This window comes from Sciurus carolinensis, chromosome 6 (genome assembly GCF_902686445.1).
Source record: "Sciurus carolinensis chromosome 6, mSciCar1.2, whole genome shotgun sequence".
In the NCBI taxonomy this organism is placed as follows: domain Eukaryota; kingdom Metazoa; phylum Chordata; class Mammalia; order Rodentia; family Sciuridae; genus Sciurus; species Sciurus carolinensis.
In genome coordinates, this window is record NC_062218.1 from 146,022,271 (window position 1) to 146,038,307 (window position 16,037).

Sequence of the window (16,037 nt, forward strand, 5' to 3'; positions counted from 1 at the left end):
TTCCCTTTTTCCCCCTGGGGTTATGAAGACTGTCTTTGCTGCATTTGTGGACTGCACTGAATGTCTACATTCACAGACCTTCAGGAGAAAGGGAGGATGGCCATGGGGACATGAGGAGGGACATTCATCCCATAGTCTTTGACCTCCATGGTCTTAGAGAACCAAATACAAGAAAGGGTTGAAGCTCTTGCCTCACACTGGTTCAGCGGCATTTCAGGGTGAGAGGTTCTACTTGCCAGGAGCATAGTCACAGAAGCCACTGTGAGGTCACTGCCAGGCTGTGGGATAGAGAAATTTCAAACAGAAAATAGCATTCTTTTGGAGTTGTGTGACCTTTATTATTTAAACTGCAATCAAGAAAACTGGAATTTGCTCACTGGGGATGCTTCTGAGCCCTTGATCTTGCAGCTTTCTGCTCTAGGTTCTATTTAAACGGATTTGGCTTCAAAGATGATCCTTTCCATCGTCTCAGATGTCACAGTACCAGTGATCTCTAGATCCTTGCCGTCCTGGGCTCTCTCCACCTTCCTCTCTATGTTGTGCTTTTCTACCGTCTTGCTCACGATGTCTACCTCTCTATCACGTGCTGCAACGACTGTTTTTGAACTGGGCATAGCCATGAAGCTCCTCAAAAAAGAGCCAATTTTACTGGATTTCTTACTTAAATTAATTGAACTAGTTGCAGATCGGCTCTTCCCCACTTTGTGAGTTTTCCTGGACTCCTTGGTGGAGGAACTGTGGCTGGCACTTTTGTGCGATGAGCTGCGTCCCCTCCTGTGCCCTTTTTCTTTCCTGTCATCCTTTGTTTTTCCGTGGTGGTCAGATACAGATCGGTGGGAGGATGATTTCCGGCTCTTTTCCCTGCTTGTCCTGTGATGGCTTTCACCTGTTTTGCGGTGACGGGAACTTTTCCTACTGGCATGTTTGTCTTTCTTGTCCCTTCTTTCCTTTTTCTCCTTCCGGCCTTCCGTATTGGTCTTGGAAACCTTCTGGCTTCCATCCCGTTCACACATGTAGCCTTCGCTCTGCAAGGTTGATACTAGGGGCGCTGCCGCTGCTCCTTCACCTTTTTCTACCTTAGTTGCACTAGTTGTTACAGTACCTGCAAACACCACACTCATGCTGCTGCCTGGGGAGATGCTGATGGCTCCAGCCGAGGAGGTGTGCGCAGTGGAAGTGCTTGCAGCACCCGCCAAGGCTACATTCACTTCTTCTGAAGAGACACTGGCAGCAACAGCTATGGCCTTGCTAGGCCCACCTTCTCCTGAATCCTTGGTGGCTGTTCCTGCCAGGGCCGCGGTTATTGGGCTGGAGCTCCCAGGCATGGTAGTTGCGACACTTAAAGCACCTGAGGTCGATCTGTTTGCTGCCCCTGATGTTGCTGCCCCTGATGTTGCTGCCCCTGATGTTGCTGCCCCTGATGTTGCTGCCCCTGATGTTGCTGCCCCGGCAACAGCCAAGCCACCTGTTGTCCCTGCTGCTGCTCCTTCTTGGGCAGATCCCAAAGTGCTGATAGAAGCTGCAAGAGCACCTTGGACTCCCTCTCCTCCAGCATAAGCAGAAGAGGTGGCTCCAGACAGATCATGAAGTTTTAGAAGCCCAGAATCCTGATCCCCTTCTCCACGGATCTCTGAGGCCTGTGCCAAAGGGAGGAGAAACAGGTGAGTTTGAGAAGGGGAGATCAGAATTGTTCGTTCCTTTTTCATCCTGGAGTTGAACAACTCAAGGGCTTATCATAGGAAGAACCTTTGCAACCATCAAGTCTAAGTTCCCATGTGTTACAAGGTTTCATCTATAGCATCTCTGCAAATAGTCACCCAGTTTCACTTCAACAGTTCTATTTCCAAAGAAAGCACAGATACAAGTCCCCATCCCTGCACAATTTCTTTTACATACATGTGCCTCTATATTTGCAGATTTCTAGAAATGGGATTATTGGGTCAGGAGATACATTTCACATTTTGCTGGCTACAGAAACAAATTCTGCATGTGTACTCACAAGTGGGTTGTGTTGATTTAAAGAAAAATCAGTGCATGGTAATCACAGGGAGAGAGACATGGTTCAGATGAAGGAAGTGCTTCCTATTTGCTAAAATGTACTACACTAAAAAGTTGGTCTCATCGAAGTAGAGAGTAGATTAGTGGTCATCAGAACCTGGGAAGGATATAGGGGAGGAGGGATGTAGACAGACTGGTTAACATGTATAGGGGTGCAACTGGACAAGAGCAATAGCTTCTAACATTCTATATTGTATCATGACTATAGTAGTCAGCAATTAGCTTTATATTTCAAAAGTAACTGATAGAAAGGATTTTGGAGGATTTAGGAGTCTTGTGCAAAGAAACAATAAATGTCTAAGTGTTGGATATGCCACTTACCCTGATCTGATCATTACACATTGTATACAAGCATTGAAATGACATACTGTGCACATAAAATATTTACAATTTCACACCAACTAAAAATAAAAATATATTTAAAAAATGACCTTAACAAATGAGGCTAAGTTGAAGTATTAAGAGTTCATGAAGAGATTAGGCAATCAGAATGTCATAGAAGGGACTAAAACCCTGGGTGTGAGACAGAGTAGTTGATACATAAGGTCTCTGACAACCAACCGTATGGGACATTTCGGAGAAGCACTTGAACCTCCACCTGAGCCCCTAGTGGAGGCTCATTTGGCCCTGAGCCTTTTCAAATGCAATGCATTTCCCAGGTGAGCCCCAGAGAGCAACAAAAAGCTTTGTAGGACCCACTTTGAGATGCTCTCCCAAAGCACCCTGCCCTATTTTCCTGAGTCAACACCTACCACTAGGCTTTTGTCATCCTCAGTATTTCCATCCCCAGTCTGAATTGTCGGGGTACTGCTGCAGCTCTCTGCCGGTGGCCTCAGAAGATAGACAAGCTTTTCCCAATAGCAGAAGAGGTCTTCTCGTACATCTGAAGAGGGACACAGCTGCAAATAAAAAGTCCGGCCTGTGGCAAGCTTCAGGCGCAGTTGTTGTTTCTCGCGATCGTGGATAGAGATCTTGACAAACTTCAAGGGAAGTAGCCTGGTGAGCTCCAGAGTCTTCGCGGACTTCCGACCTCTCCCCTTAATAGGCCGGCCACGTCTGGCATGCTCTTCACAGACTTTAGCAGGTCGGGCCAGGAGCATGACATCAGGTAGTGGGAGGATGGGGCTGGTGGAGGCGATGCCCACAGTCACCATACGAACACGATTGTGAACATCGATCACCTCTCCTTTTTTGCTAATCTGGATAAAATCACTCTCAAACATGGGTGCATACTTGAAAATGTCATACTCTCCTCCCTTGTACAGTTGTCGTTGCAGTTCCCCCATGGAGGTATTGAACACACCCATTGAACGGTAGCTGTGGGCTGTGTAGTAAGGTAACACACATTCACTACTCCTGGGCCTCTTCATTCCAGACATCTTCGCCAGCCACAATTTGAGTCCCTAAGAGAGAAGAGGGAGTGATGGCAGCTGCCCATCTCCCTGCAAGGCTTCTGTCTCCATCTCTTCAAACCACCTCATTTATCCTCTGCTGTCCTTTGTGACCTGTCACCAGCACACACCCCTTTGTCCTGGCCTTCGAGCAGCTACTCCCTCAAGGCTGGGTCAACAGCCTGTCTGCAAACACACCACCACCTCCACAAGGGCAGGCTGAGCCTGCCAGGGTAGGCTGGATGTTCTTTTTAACAAAATGTTGGGATGCTCAATCTATGAAACTATTCTGCTTTTGTAAATATCTAGGTTGTATTTATTAAGTTTTGTGGGTACAGATACTCCTCAAGACCATCTTCCTGCAAATGTATTTTTGTTTCAGCTGAATTACTTTTGATTTAAGATCCTAGAAGTAGACTGTGTGCTTGCCAAGAGCAGTGATTCCATTCCTCTGTAGGTAAATAGTTTAAATGCTGGCTGGCACACAGTAGCTGCTGAACCAATAGTCCAAAGGGGCTGCTGCTACCTATCAGAACCTTACAGTTACAGCAGTTTTCAGGATATAGACAGTTTTCTCAACCATTTTCTCATTTGAAGGAGGTTAATTTTTCAAAAATATAAGTTTCTGGTGAGGAAACTGAGGTTTTGGAGTCTTGCTCAGGGTCAGATTCTAACCCAGCACAGGAATCTACCCCAGGTCTTACAACCCAAGATGGAGCCTTCTCTCTGCCTCAAGCTGTGTGGCTCTCTGCTATACTCTTGTTGTACACAGATGTGGCGGTTAACAATGTTTGGGGACTTAACTGGGAACCACAGGAATTCATAGAGGTCCTGAATCACCATAGGATTTCCCATATTGGTATGCCTACTCCTTCACCCTTGATGTCTTTTTCGATAAATCATTGACATTTTGTTTCTTTGAAAAGTTCTTCAGAGAAATTGTGGCAAAGACAATTTCCTGGAGTCTTTCTATTTACTTTTCACAACGTGATGAATCCAAATTCCCCCTCCCCCACTTAGAAAATTACTTCTGAAATAAATACACATCCCCCATACCCAGAGATTCCTATGTGGAGGTCTTGAAATGAACTTCAATCACAAAATGTTCTTTTTCATACCCCTCGTGTCTTGTGCAGTGCCTACCAAATTGCAACTTTTCAGTAAATTATGTTCATTGAGATTATTCTTCATTCATTTATCCAACAAAATTCAATGAACAAATATTTTGTTTGGGGCCACATAGAAAGGGAAATGCAATAATAAAGTTCTTTACCGCTGAAGTGCTAAAAAAAATCTAAAGATGTTGAGTTCCTTCTCCAAAGAAAAACACAGTGTCTTCTGTTGTATTACACCAAGGGATAATTGCTAAAAGTCAACGTTATTATATTAAAAAACAAGTTGATTTTCCCTTTCTATATTTAATATATACCATATATTAATATTATTATTGTTATTATGTATAGGATACTCAACTATATATTCTCGGATGAATCAAAAATGAGAGACACAATGATCATATTATTGAGAATTAACTATAGGCCAGGCATGCTAGCCATTTTACATTTTTAAAAATTTTAATCCTCATAATAGCCCTATAAAATATAGGTATAACTATTATCCCTATATTTTTGAGGAACAAACAAGGTTCAGAGAAGTTAAGCAACCCCACTGAGGTCACAAGAAACCAAAGGATATGGCAGTTCCAAAATATGGCAAAGGTTAAACTGTACTAGACTAAGTCACCCTAATAGAGCACAAATATACAAGTACTGTACAAAATAAATTTATCCATTCTTTCAGTTAATATTAAATGCATACTTTGGGCCAAACCCTGTTCTAGATTCTGAGAATACAGCAGTAGATAAGATAGACAATTATCCTTGGTCTCATAGATATTTGTCTTGGATATAGACAGTAAACAAGTAAATTATATGGTATATTCAATGCTGGTATGGGCCATGGAGAAAGATGAGTAGGTATGAGGGATGGGAGTGTGTGCAGGGGAAGGGGAGGTGGTATTTAAGGAAGGTTCAATTACAAGTGTGACCTTCAAGTCAAGACATAAAAGATGTCAGGGGAAAAGGCATGCAGATATCTTGAGGAAGATCAATCAGAGGGCATAGCAAAAGGCCATCACCCTGAGGCTGGTGAACACCGGGTATGTTTGAAGAACTCCAAGGAAGTGACAGGACATGAATGGAGTGAGTTAGGGAAAAGGTGGTTGGAGATGAAGCTAGCAGGCAAGTGGAAGATAGTAGAGGAGCAAGTCACATGAATGGATCTTGTAGGCCATTGTAGGCTTTAACTTTGCTCTAAATGAAAGATGATCTGACCCACATATAAAAGGATCTTTCTAGCTTCCATATTGAAAAGTATTGTATAGGTGCCAGGGGAACAGGAATGGAGACAAGCAACTCATGCAAGATATGATGGTGGGAAGGTATGCAGGGGCAGTGAAGATAATGAAAAGTGACCAACAACTAGACTCATTTCAATTGAGGTAATTATTATGTTGAACAATTTTCAGTAAAATTAGTGAAAAAGTAAGTTATAAAATAGCACCCATGATATTTCATATAGGTCTGAATAAAAAATTGAGAGAGAAAGAGAGAGAGAGAGAGAGAGAGAGAGAGAGAGAGAGAGAGAGAGAGAGAGAGAGAGAATATACAAGAAACTGATAATAGGAGCTATCTTAGGGCAACTTGTCATATGAGGGAAATAGCAGAATGGAGACTATTTTCTAGAGTATTCCCTTTTATACTTTTCAAATTTTGTTCCATTGTATATACCACCTATATACAAATAATATTTTGAGTTCATAGATTTGAAAAAGTATTATACCAATAAAATATACTCTTAGAATATTTATTCATTGATTCAAGCCTTGTTATTAGAAAAAAAGTCAATAGCTTCATTCAATTTAATTCTGATGCTAAATTTCAGAATTGGAGAACGAAAATACAAAATAATGTTCAAACTCATTTTCTGATTTTTAAGACCTTGTGAAAATTCATCTCTTCTTTCAGAGTGTAAAATATGTCAGAATTTCAATCAATCCAAGATACATTTATTGACCATCCCCTCTGTGTCCACCATTATTTTAAGAATATTCAGCTTGTCAAAATATGTTTCAGACATTTTAAAACATAAATCTCATACAAATATATAATCCTATGTCAAAAATTTAATTTAAATTAATCTGTGGAAGTTGAACCAACAGGATAAAGCTGGTTCAGAGGAGATTGAGTGGACAGGCACTAGCATCAGAGAGAGAATGGTGGCGTAACGTTGCCAAGTTAGATTCAAAACTGGTCAAATGTCTCCAGTACCATAAAATCATAACCTTGGGGCTTACCTTTTCTACTAATCATAAATCATTTGCATCCATTCTGAATGGAGATCTACAAGTTATTGTGAAACTTCACAGACCAAAGACTTTAATTAGTAACACTTCTTGGGGTGTTGAAATGTTCTAAAATTAAATTGTGATAGTTGCACAATTCTGGGAATGCACTGAAAATCACTGAACTGTACATTTTCAAGGGATACACTTTATATTGCATGAAATATATCTTACCAAAGCTGTTAAAAATAATAGCAACATCAGTTTTGACTGACACAAAAATTCCATTTTCTTCCTTCATTCTCTTAAATAATTAAATTATCCTTACACAGAACTTTAATATGACATTGAAAATACATGTTTCCTGCTTTGCATGTTTTCTATGTACAAGTGTGGAATACCTTTTCTTAAAAGGAATATGATGGAGTATGTGTAAGCCCTGATCCTAACTAACTTCAGAGGATTTACAACTAGTAAGAGAACATAGTCAGAAGCCCAGAGAAGATAAGAGAAGGGCAGATAAATACATGATAGGGTAATAATGGATGAGCTTAGTGAATGGTGAACTTAATATTTATCACTATATTTAGCCAACGATAATTATTTTGTAAGAAGAAAAATGTCAAAGCTACAATTTTTTAAAATAGAAATTGTCAAATTTATTATAAAATATATTTGTAAATTCTCCCGACATAGAATAGCCCATTTTTTAAAAGAACAAAGATGGTTTCATTACCTGATTTCAAGACTTAACACTATTTCAATCAAGAACCTCTGGAAGAAGCAATAAAGACAGACATATAGGGGGGATACATGGGTAGAGAGTCCAGAAATAGTTCCCCATGTCAATCAATTTTTTGCACAGCTCCCAAGATATTTAATATAATAGGATAATAACTTTTCAAAACAAGAAAGACAAAAGCAAATAAGAACAAAGACAAAAAACTTGACCCTGTATGACATTTAAAAAAATCACTTTTAATGAACCATAGGCTTAAGGGAAAGAGCTTAAACTATAAGTTTAGAAGAAAATAGGAAAAGTTTAAAACTACAATTCTGAGGTTAATTTTTTTTTTATCATTTTAAATTGGCCCAAGGTTGAAGAGATTTGAAGAATGAAAATACAAGGTGTACTTATAAGATACTGAGTATATACAGACATGTAAAACTACGGTAACTGAAGACCACCTGTACCTTTATGGTGGGAAGAAGTTTCACGTCAATACCTTTTGTTTCCCGTGTATTATTTTGAACAGCAAGGCAGAGAGACAGCTGTATATAGCATTTTCAGTGAGTATGCAGCCTGGTGAAGGGAGATGTTATGAGCTAGGCAGGATGTGAGGGTGGGGAGATTTCCATACTGTATACAATATGTGCCTGTTGGGTAAAACCCCAGGCCTAAAATAAATCCACAGTGCATTTATGTTGATTGCCGCAAGCCAAGGTGGCGTGGGATGAGCTGTGGTTTGCTTTGGGCACCTAGGACTTCAGGAAGCCTTCTTATGACAGAAAAGACCCACAGGCAGAGAAATCTTCCCCTGTGGCCCAGTATGCAAATCAGCTTGCTCCAACCTTAGCTTAAAAAGAAAATGAGCTGGTATACATCAAAGAAGTCAGACAGGCGATTCAAATAATTTTATTTCTCAACATTATGATCTACCTAGTGTCCCCTCTCCTCCCCACTTCAGTTCCCTTCATCTACCCTACTCTATTTAGCCCTACTCTGAACCAAAATCTTTTCCTACTCATCACATCTTAGGACAATTTCCCCCTCTCCTCTTATTTGATGCTGTTCATAAATTGTGAGATGTCCCACCTCTGTTTATGTATTTATTTCTTTGCTGTTGCACTGAAGAAGAGTGCAACTAAACACATACACACAAATAATAAAACAGTTGTCACTTAAAATTGAAAATAAAGATCAGAAGCTACATAGAGGTAGAGGAAAGTAAGTGTTTCAGGAACTGAGATAAAATGATTATTGCAAGCAAATGTGAAATTTACCTGGAAAAATAAAAAATAAATATTAACCCTGATTATCTCTGAGAGATGAGATTAGAAGGGATTTTTAATTATATTTACTGATCTGATTTTTCCTTAAAGAAATATATCACTTTTGGAAACCAGTTGTAGATGTATTTCAAAAAATAACTCTGAACTTCTTGGCCACCTCAATTATCACTGTCTTCTAGTCAGTTCAATGATTTCAGGAAAAGGACATCTTTTTCTTTTAAATTAGAAACAAAAAATGTTTTCCAACAATATTATTTTTGAAATTATAAAAATATAAAAGTGAAACATCTCTCTACCATCCCAGTTCTATTGCTGGAAGTTTGATAATGCAAACTTCCTTTTTGGGTACCAGGGATAAAACTCAGGGGCACTCAACCACTGAGCCACATCCCCAGCCCTATTTTGTATTTTATTTAGAGACAGAGTCTCACTGAGTTGCTTAGTGCCTCACTTTTGCTAAGGCTGTCTTTGAACTCAGCCTCCCAAGCCTCTGGGATTACAGGTATGTACCACTGTGCCTGGCTTGATAATGTATAATATTGCCTTGTGCATCTACATATGTTAATCCAGACACAAAGCATTTATATTCTAAAAATTAGTTGTGCCATACATGTTGTCTCTACCTGTTCTATCTTAACAATATTTCTTGCACTTTTCTAGGATGATACATTATAAATATATTTTATTCATCTTCATGACTGTATTAATATTCTCCTGTATGAATGCACCATTGATTATTTACCTAGTGTTTAACCGATGCATTATTAGGTAGTTTCCATTATGAAAAACACTGAAGTGACTGGCACACCCCTTGTAAATCTCAGTGACTTAGGAGGCTGAGGCAAGAGGATTGCAAATTTGAGGACAGCCTCAGCAATTCAGTGAGACCCTCAGTAACTTAGCCAGACCTTGTCTCCAAAAATTGTTGAAAAGAGCTGGAAATGTAGCTCATGGCGAAGCACCACTGGGTTCAATCCCTTGTATCAAAACAAACAAAATCACTGCAGTGAATATTTGATACAGATAACTTCTCAAAAAGTTATCAAGCTTTTTCATTAGAATTGTAGTTCAAGAAGGAATAAGGATTTGTTATTGTTGTTTTCAAAAGAAACTGACTGTGGATAGTTAATCTGAATTGTCCAATTGATTGTATTAAGAATTGACTGAGACTAAGAGGCTTCTGGGTATGTCAGTGAGGGTGTTTCTAGGAATGATTGACATGTGGGATAGCAAACTAAGCAAACAAATCCACCCTAAATGTGGGCAGCACACTCCAAAAGGTTGGGAACCTGAATGGGAAAAAAAAAGGTGGAAGAACAAGGAAACTGATTAGGATGCAAGCTCAATTCTTCTTGAGAGGTTGCTTTGATTGCTGCTGTGATCAAAAGACATTAGATTTCTGCTCCTTCACTCTTCCAAAGCAGACTGACTAGTGACTCACCAGGGAGTTTCCAGGCCTTTGGTCCTGCATCATTGATCCTTCTTCCAAAGCTCCAGCTTCTTGGACTAAGCAGCTACTGGTTCCTTCAACTCTCTAGCCTTCAGGTGGTCATTGTAGGTCTATGCAGCTTCTGGTTGTGTAAGCCAATCTAATAAATCTCCTTTTATAATCATATATGTATGGATATATATATGTAATATGTGTATGTATATATGATGCATATGAAAGTGTGTGTGTGCATGTGTGTGTGTCTAATACATAGGCTGACTAGTGCCTAGGCTATGTAGTGACTGGAATGTTCTAGGTACTAATCCTAAAATGTATATTAATATACCAGTTCAGTTTGGATGGAAATCACAAGGAAATAAAGAACTTTAAAGCCCCATCATAGGAGGACATTTGAAGGATCTCTTTGGTTTGAACACAGAGTTCAGGAGTTATATTAAGAAGTACCTTTAAGCAAAGGTATCCATAGGGGCTACCTTCCATCCCAAAGAGGACTGGAGCTGTAGAACCTCAAATGATAAGGTAATCATGGTAATCTTTAGGTCCAAGTTAGGGTGAAATCATTCATCAGTGATCATGTATTCACCTTCCTTAAGTGGCAATACTCTGGGGCTCCTTGGAGAACTGAACCACTGCTCCACTAGTCCAGGGGTTTGCAGAGGGCTGAGTCAACCCAACCCCCAAAGCCAAGGGTGGGTAAAGACCTAAACTGGACTAGTAAATATTCCATTGCCTTGGGTACTGATTGGGTACTTGTGAGCACATCACTGAAGCTAAGGCAGTGATGCACAATACTGGGACTTTTTCTGGAACTAGGAGGAGAGAAAATCCAGTTCCACTGGTAAAATGGCTAGAAGCCATTTTGCTGCCTTGGAGTAAAACCTGCTGGAGTGTGAAGCTGGCACAGAACTGAGGAAGCATAAGCACAATTTCTGATGTCATTGCTTAAGCATCTGGATCCAGCAGTACTTAAGCTGACTGGATTCTTTTCTTTGATATAAGATGTTAAATGAGGCTTTCTGAACTCATCTTCTTTTGAGGCTCCAAAACCTTATAAAAATATAATTAAAGGAATTAAGTACTTCTGTATCCTAAAGCAGGGTGCTAAATCATTCACAGAGGCACAACCTGTTGTGCCAGTCATAGTGCTCACCCAACTCCAGTCTTTAGAAAACATGGCTTGAGAAAGAGTTTTTGGTGTGCTCAGCATTTTTTCTCACCACCATCCTAAGGCAAGGAGAATGGAAGATTGCATTCACCAGAAGCCAAGTGACAGGAACTTCAAAGGACGACTCAGTGTGCCTTGTATGAGTCTCAAAGAGTCTTAGAAATGCAAGGAGAGTGTCTAAATCCCAGGATGCTGATGAAGTGTGGTGGAAGAGTTGCTTATTTGGAGTCAGTGGGAGAAGGAACTGTACTTGGAACAAGTGGTACATCCATCAACCGCAACGGCAGGAATGCCCTAGTCTTCTATTAGTCATGGGAGGGAAAAGTGGCACATGGCTCATTTTCGAGGTACTTTCATCCAAGGCAACCTAGTGGGCAATGGAATCTAAAACAGAGTCAGAGGGCAGGGTGAGGCAGATCTGCAGAAGCCCAAAGGTTGGAGGTTGGTTTCATTGGCCAGGAAGAACCGCATCTCTTCTATATGGAACAGTTATCAGAGCCCTTGGTGGTAAATTGAAAACAAAACACATGACAGGCATTTCCGATGAAAGAAAAGCAGAAATTTTTATATCCATCATAAACTCCAGATTATTTCTGTAACTTCATTGAACATTATGCTCTATGTTTCTCTTCTTTCTTCCTTTCAGCCTAAGACTAAAGGGCAGATCAGGAACCAAGTTAGTTTGTGGGGAAGGAGTAGTTAGACTCATGATGACATTGAAGAAAAACATTCAGTTGAACATGTGCTTGGAGTTTTGATTAGGGTACTGAACTAGACTGACTTTTCTTAACTTTTTATTATGGAAACTTTGAAACATACATCAGTGTAAGAAGAGTAGACTAATAAACTCCCATGTATCCATTACCCGACTTGAGCAATTGTCAACTCGAGAACTTTTTTCATCTCTCCCCCTACCTATTTCTTCCACTCCACTGGATAGTGACAAAGCAAATCTCAGATATTTGATTATCTCAACAATAATTGAGTATGTTTCTATGTAAAATAAGTGCTCTGTTGACAATAGTGTCATTATCGCACCTTAAAAAATGAATAATGGTTTCTTGGTATCACCAAATCTCTAGTCAGCATTCAGACTTTCCCAGTATCTCATGCAGTCTTTATACAGTTGATTTGTTTAACTCTGAATCCAAATGAAATCCTCCTGTATTTTATATGTCTTTTAAAGTTTCTTGTAATCTGTAGGTTCCCTTCCAATTTATCTGTTGCAGATACTGGGTCCTTTTTCCTTCATGTTCTGAGTATACAGTTACACTCTGTTATGGTGGGGGCCATGTTCCTTTGTCTCTTATATTTTCTACAAACTCAAATTTAGATCTAGAGGTTTGATTAGATTTATATTTGTTTTTTTATTTTTCTATTAGCATGACTTCTCACTGGGTGGTTTTGTGTACTTCCTATTGGGTCACCTCAGGAGAGGTCAGCATCTGGTTGTCCCTCTTGTGCTGTGAGAATATTCAGTGTGTCACAGGGTTGTCAGCTTTGTGAAGCTATTGTACATCTTCCTATCAGCTTTTTAGTAATGACGTAGCAACCTCTGATGATTATAACCCACTGTTAGTAGGGTTGCAAAATAGCAATGCTCTGTCATTCTGTCTTCATTAATTTGCTCTCTAAAGGACTTCACCTCATTAAATATTTGCTGACTAAACTAAGATACAGTCTTTACAGAGACTAAGAAAATATGTTTTACCTTTTTGTTTCCAGTTTTCAGAATAAGTTTATCTTCTCCACCCTCCAAAAGTGATCAATGGGTTGGATTTTTTTATTTTAATTTTATTTTTACTACTGGGGATTGAACCCAGAGGTGCTCTACCACTGTACTACATCCTCAGCCCTTTTTATTTTTAATTTTAGTGTGGGCTCATTAAGTGCTGGGGCTGACTTTGAACTTGCAGTATCTCCTACTTTAGCCTCCTGAGAAGCTGGGATTAAAGGTGTGCGCCACCATACCTGGCTAGAATTTTTTTTTGTTTTTCACTTGCCTTGTGAACTCATAATTTTAACATTTTTATTGCTCTTCAATTCTTTGTAGATAGTATTCATTTTCATACCCAAATTATTCTATCTTTGGGCAGTAAGAACTTCTTGAACTTGTCTCTGAAAAACTGAACTTTTAAAACCATAACTAAAAAGAAATTATTTGGGCTGGGGTTGTAGCTCAGTGGTGGGGCGCTTACCTAGCACATATGAGACACTGAATTCGATCTTCAGCACCACATAAAAATAAATAAATAAAATAAAGGTATTATGTCCATCTACAACTAATTTTTTTTAAAAAAGAGATTATTTTTCATTAGAATGATGGAGAAAATACTGGATCTTTTTAAATTATGCTTAAGAGTAAATAGAGACTAATCCCAGGAAGTGATTTTGAAGACTCTAGGAGAGAGAAAACAAATTTATGATTGTATTCCATAAAGACAACAAAATAAAAGACACTATTGCAACAGCTCCTGATGATATTTTGCTTTCCCAGGTGGAACAATGTGAAGGCTATAAATCTTTTAACCTGAACCAACCAGGTATAAATCTACCTTTCCCAAAGGAGTTTATAATATAATTTGAGAAGGTAGTGCATGGCATTAGATAGAATCAGTTTCCCAGAAGTGAAAGAAACCTCAAAATAGCAGGATCTTAGTAAATAGTTTATTTCTCTTTGTATTAAAAAAGGTGACCTAGGGTTAGCATGGAAGTTCCATGGTCATCAGGACCCCTGACTGTTTCTATCATAGACATCATTTTCCTCAACATGAAATTTCTACCGCATGATATAAGATAGCTGCTCCCACCCCAGCCATCACCTCAACTTTCTAATCAACAGGAAGGAGGAAAAAATGAAAGAAAATGATATGAAGATTTTTATTAAGGGCATTTCTACTCGGCTATATTCTGATGGTCAGAAAAGAGTCACATGACTATGCCTCATTACCAGGGAAGCTGAAAAATATAGTCTTTATTCTACCTGGCTAGATCTCCAGACGACCTTTAGGAAGTCAGGAAGTTCTTATCCTAAGAAGGAGAGAGGAGCAGGTATTTGAGGAAAACAACAATCCCTGCTTCAAGCCCATGTTCAGAAAAAAAAAAAAAAAAAAAGCTACCTCTATCATTCTTGTGCACCGTGCTTCCATATACATGTCTTAAAATCTCAGAATTGAGAAGTCATTCAAATATCCCCTTCTTCTTCCCTCCCAAGTATCTTGATTATGCATGGAATTCTGAAATAGGAAATAAAATTAGACTGTATCATTAAATGATAGTTGTCATTTAAAAATACACTTTCGAGCGTCCTACTCCTATACAGCAGTAATGACCATTTTGTTTCATTATTTATCCCTATCCAGTACATGCCACCTCTGCTTACACTGAAATTTCTTCGTATTTAAGTTCATGGTAGAAGTACGTCTCACATGCTACACCTCAGCAATGTTCCGACTCTAAGGCAAAATAGATGACTGTCAGAACTCAGTATTCAGAGTGTGTGGCATTCACTTCTCAAAGGACCTAACAAAGAGGCTAAGGATTAGAGAGGGCAAGAAGCTTACTTCAGGAAAAACAGCTTAGTAAGTGACAGAGCTGGAATTCCAGTACAAGTTCTTCTGTTTTCAGAGCTCATGCATTCTTCATTATGCTGGGCTGGCAAATTCACTTATTTTCTGTTCTCCACAAAATTTTAGGAAACAAAAACAATCATCTATATGTAGCACAGAGAAACTTCTATGGGTTTTTATTTAAAGTTTAAAAGACTTTAATTTAAATTTTAAAAATAAACTTCCAATCTATTTCTGCTAAGATTTTATGCTCGTTTTCTCTTTGAATTGCCCACCCCAATTTGGTGATTATCCATTCAACACATTTTCTCAAATATACTTTTCATAAGTGTTTGTTGCTGAGCATATTGTGACAAGTAAAACCATACATATCCCTTACTCATGCAGAGTGTCTAAACTAGTGCATGTGTCCCTGGAGAAGAGATGTCTCTGGAGAAGGGTTCAAAGAGTTCCCAGAGAGGAAGGGGGAATTCAACTCAGGATGAGCAGGTTTCCTGGCTTATGTGTTGGAAATATTTTCAGTAGGAGCCAGACAAAGGTATAGACAGAGGTTTATTTAGGAAGTAGATAAACATTTAGGAGAATGTGAGCTATCTGGAGAGAGAGAGAAGCCCCTCTGTGGGTTGGGGTCCAGTATTTATAGAAGAGTTATAATTAGGATGGACTGGACATGGAGCAAGGTGGAGTCACAGAAATTTTTATGTTTTTCCTACTCTCAAGTATTTTCTTTATTTTACGAGGGTACAGGCCAAGGACATGTCACTCAAGATTTACAACTGTGCTTTCTGCATCTTAATGGCTGTTGGGTGTTTTCTTTGAGACTCAGTATATCTCTCTTAATCTTAGATCCCTATCTCAAGTGAGGAGACAAGCCAAAGTCACCCTCCAGATGCATGATTAATGCTGTCCTGAGGGGTATGAAGAGAAAGGTAGAAGGCACCTTGTTGTGATTGGTGAATTTGACTTAGGAAAACCAAGAAGGATTCCCTGAGGAAGTATGGGGGGTGGGGGGCTGAGGCTGGCAATATAATTCAGAGTTAACCAGGAA

The 16,037-nt window shown here is 39.3% G+C and overlaps 1 protein-coding gene and 1 long non-coding RNA gene across 2 annotated transcripts; both read right to left on the reverse strand.

The window, feature by feature from the left end:
* Positions 1–370: 370 nt before the first annotated feature.
* Positions 371–3,437, reverse strand: Garin3 (golgi associated RAB2B interactor family member 3). Its single transcript, XM_047556200.1, has 2 exons — positions 2,814–3,437; positions 371–1,637 (listed from the first exon to the last, which is right to left on the reverse strand). Exons 1-2 carry the CDS (start codon positions 3,435–3,437, stop codon positions 429–431), a joined length of 1,833 nt encoding a protein of 610 aa, XP_047412156.1. The 3' UTR covers positions 371–428.
* A 4,005-nt stretch (positions 3,438–7,442) lies between these two features.
* Positions 7,443–15,095, reverse strand: LOC124987176 (uncharacterized). Its single transcript, XR_007109147.1, has 3 exons — positions 14,984–15,095; positions 14,540–14,656; positions 7,443–12,073 (listed from the first exon to the last, which is right to left on the reverse strand). It is a non-coding gene; the product is annotated as an uncharacterized LOC124987176 (long non-coding RNA).
* Positions 15,096–16,037: the final 942 nt, after the last annotated feature.

What these genes read in the sequence shown, in the direction of transcription:
- Garin3 (XM_047556200.1), bottom strand. Translation starts at nt 3,437, where the DNA reads ATGTCTGGAATGAAGAGGCCCAGGAGTAGTGAATGTGTGTTACCTTAC. An exon ending in CTGAGGATGACAAAAGCCTA is followed by an intron (nt 1,638 to 2,813) that starts GTGGTAGGTGTT and finishes CCTTTGGCACAG; the next exon opens with GCCTCAGAGATCCGTGGAGA.